Genomic DNA, 3266 nt, shown 5'->3' with positions numbered 1-3266 from the left:
GACCCCGACTTGAGGATTCACCGTCGATTTCAAAATGAGATCTTTGTCAAGATCTTTTCTGCCCCTAAGGTTTAAAGTGATTTGACGTCTCCATGAGACTAGTTGATGCGACCTACCAACTTTATGCCAACTCAACTCGGGAGAAGTAACTACACGCCCACTCTACAAACGCGGCTGATTGATGCCTATGAGTAGTCGCCTCATACCGTTCAGATGTATACACGTGTCTCACATCCAACGGCTCTCCTCACCTATAAATACCCAAGGCTTGGTAAGAGGCAAAGGTAATGAAACTCTTCCTATTTAGCACTCCATAACAAGCAAATATATATTCTCCTCCCCAGTATTTTGCATAACATTGGTACTATTCCAATCACCTGAGCCTAACTTGACCGTCGGAGTGTATACAGCTGTCGCCACCCCCGCTGGTCCCAACCGTGTGTATCTGACCGTGCGTTGATTGTGCGTAGGGAGGAATACGTGGAGTGGCTGTCGGTTGGCCACGTGGAGGGTCCAATTTTTCAGGTCAACAGATTGGCGTCGTCTGTGGGAAACTACCCGTTCAAAGTTCTACATTCTCCACCGGAGAAAACACCGAAAAACTAGCGACTTACCCTAAAAAGGGCACGTTCTTGAAAAAGAACAAAGTCGAGTTATATCCCGAATTCTCATCACCATTAAAAAATGAGATAGAATGAGTTCCAGCCATGAAGACGACAACCCTATGAGAGAGGCCTCTGAAGAAGAGGTGCTCTATAACAATGTCACTTACCAGAGACCCCATCACCGGCGTCGTCGAGGTGCAAGAACGGCCATGCTCACTAAAGGGATGACACAAATAGCAGCGGGCATGGGAGACATCGCAACTTAGAATATGGCGATGCATCAACTTCTCATGCAAGCCCAAGGTTAGCAGGGCTATCAAATGCCCCAAGGATCTTACCCAGTGCCGGAAGCCCCTGTATCTTGTTCCCGAAGCCATATGAGCTGGCACAGAGAACGCCCTCTCGAAAGAGAAGTGGGCGTGGAAGCCACATCCTATGTGCAAGGAAGCCAGCCAGCAGAACCACAGCTAGGGAAAATTTTCCTCAAGAATATAAGGAACAAAGGTCAGTAAACGTCTTCGACCGAATAGGGCAGGACCCTAGTAATAGGGCCCGCTCAGTGTAAAGATCAGTTCGAAAAGACCAGGAATAAGAACAGGCACCTCCTCCTAGAAATAGGAGGGATAGAAGGAACCTAGTCGATTGGAGAGGCCGAGGAGAAGCACCTCCACCTTCCCAGGATATTCAAGATGATAAAGGGTTAGATGGGCCCTGTTGATCTTATGAGATCGATGATGATGATGATAACCTCCCTTTTTCAAGGAAAATCTGAAGCTTTCCGATGCTGGTGAATTTCATGCCCCCTAAGACCCCCAAGTATGAAGGAATGGGGGACCCGGAGAAGCACCTCACCAAGTACATGACACGGATGACCCTCAGGGGAGCCTCGCCTGCTTTGAAATGCAGAGCCTTCCACTTAACCCTGGGCGGAGTTGCTGAAGTATGGTATAACAGACTTCCTCCCCTGAGCATTAGGAGTTGGCCAGATTTGAAGAAGTCATTCTTAAACCAATACCTCTCACACAGGAAAGGAGAGGCCCCAATGCAACGCCTGCAAGATATGAGGCAGACCCCTGGAGAGACGTTGAAAAGCTATCTCACCCGATTTACAGACGAAATCACATACTGCGAACAGGTTACTGATAGGGAAGCCCTTTCAGCTCTAAAAGGCGGTCTCAACATGAACACATTGTTCTGGAGAGACGTGCGCAGCAAGCATCCTGCCACCTATGATGCACTGGTAGAAATGATGAGAGTGGAAATCGTCAGTAGGGAAATGATTGATCATCGAAATCGTGCCGCACAGGGACTCCCTCCGCCTCAGAGGCAGGTAGGTCGAGGACCCACAACGCACCTCGTCACTCAGCAGTGGACTCAAGTAGGTCATACAGTAGCTCCCACCTCCGGACAGGCACTGGCTTCCGCCACATTAAATGCAGTGCCGGTATTGACATATGAGAATGCTCCTGGCGAAGCAGGACCATCCGGAAGAGCTGATAGTAAGAAGAAGAAGAAGAAATGGTCAAACAGGCCCTTGGAAAGGGCAATGTTTTGCACTTTCCACCAACTCTATGGACATGACACTAGTGAGTGTCGAGACGCTAATCGACGCCCTGATCGAAGCAATCCACATCCTTCCAACAGGAGCGAATATCCTCGCAGATCCGCCTCCCCGAACAGGAGAGAGAGAAGGCATAGAGAGCAATCGCCTCGAAGAAGATAATCAAGGGACCGAGGTCAGTCTAGGCAGAGAGATCAGGCCCCATTCTCTGGAAGCCAAGTCATCAGGGAGATCGGCACAATCATTTGGAGACCTCACATCGATGACAACACCAGGAACGCCCAAAGGAATTACACAAGAGAAGCAAAGGACCTGCCAATGATTACCTACATTGTCAATGAATCACAAGCGGCTGATAAGATGGCCCCAATCACCTTCTCCCAGGAAGATGCAAATAGAGTTCACCACCCCCATTGTGACGCATTGGTTGGAAGAGCCGTAGTGGTTAGAAACGGACTTAACTGCATGTTCGTCGACAATGGAAGTTCAGTGAACATACTGTTCGGCTCCACCTTCGACAAAATGCAAATTGAACATGGGTTGATCCCCGTGATCGACCCACTATTCGAATTTACTGGAAACGGCATCGTTCCATGAGGGCGGATCACTCTGCCCATCGAGATGGGTTCAGTACCCCTAGTGGCCCAACACTTCATGAAATTCTTAGTGGTAGACCACAGATCGGGTTATCATGGAATATTGGGCAGACCCACTTTGAAAGATTTTTGGGCCGTCACTTCTACCCACTACTTGTGTATGAAATTCCCAACTGAGCATGGGATTGCTACGGTCCGAGGTGACCAGATGGGCTCCAGGGCATGTTACTTGAACTCTCTGAGAAAGTCGGAGCCCTGAACTATTAATGTGATCATAACTGAAGTTGTCAATGAAGTCAGTATGGACGTAGAAATGCTTGACGCCCCTGAACATGGGCATACCTCCGAACAGGAGGAAGACATCAACATGGAAGATGCCCCTGAACAAGGACACCCTCTTGATGAGTTAGATCCCCGGATAATTGACTCTGAACCAAATGCAACCCCAATGGAAGAACTAGAGACTTTTTCCGCCAACTCAGAGGACCCTAGTCAGGTCTTGCG

The 3266-nt window shown here is 48.9% G+C and overlaps 1 protein-coding gene across 1 annotated transcript; it reads left to right on the top strand.

Moving 5' to 3' along the window:
• The first annotated feature begins 1464 nt into the window (after window positions 1-1464).
• On the top strand, window positions 1465-2328 carry LOC111378408. Its single transcript, XM_023001600.1, has one exon. It carries the CDS (start codon window positions 1465-1467, stop codon window positions 2326-2328), a length of 864 nt encoding a protein of 287 aa, XP_022857368.1.
• The last annotated feature ends 938 nt before the right edge of the window (window positions 2329-3266 follow it).

Source organism: Olea europaea, unplaced genomic scaffold, assembly GCF_002742605.1.
Source record: "Olea europaea var. sylvestris unplaced genomic scaffold, O_europaea_v1 scaffold1814, whole genome shotgun sequence".
Lineage (NCBI taxonomy): Eukaryota > Viridiplantae > Streptophyta > Magnoliopsida > Lamiales > Oleaceae > Olea > Olea europaea.
The sequence above is the reverse complement of the archived record's forward strand: the minus strand, read 5'-3'. Positions and strand labels throughout refer to the sequence as shown.

What these genes read in the sequence shown, in the direction of transcription:
- LOC111378408 (XM_023001600.1), top strand. Translation starts at nt 1,465, where the DNA reads ATGACACGGATGACCCTCAGGGGAGCCTCGCCTGCTTTGAAATGCAGA.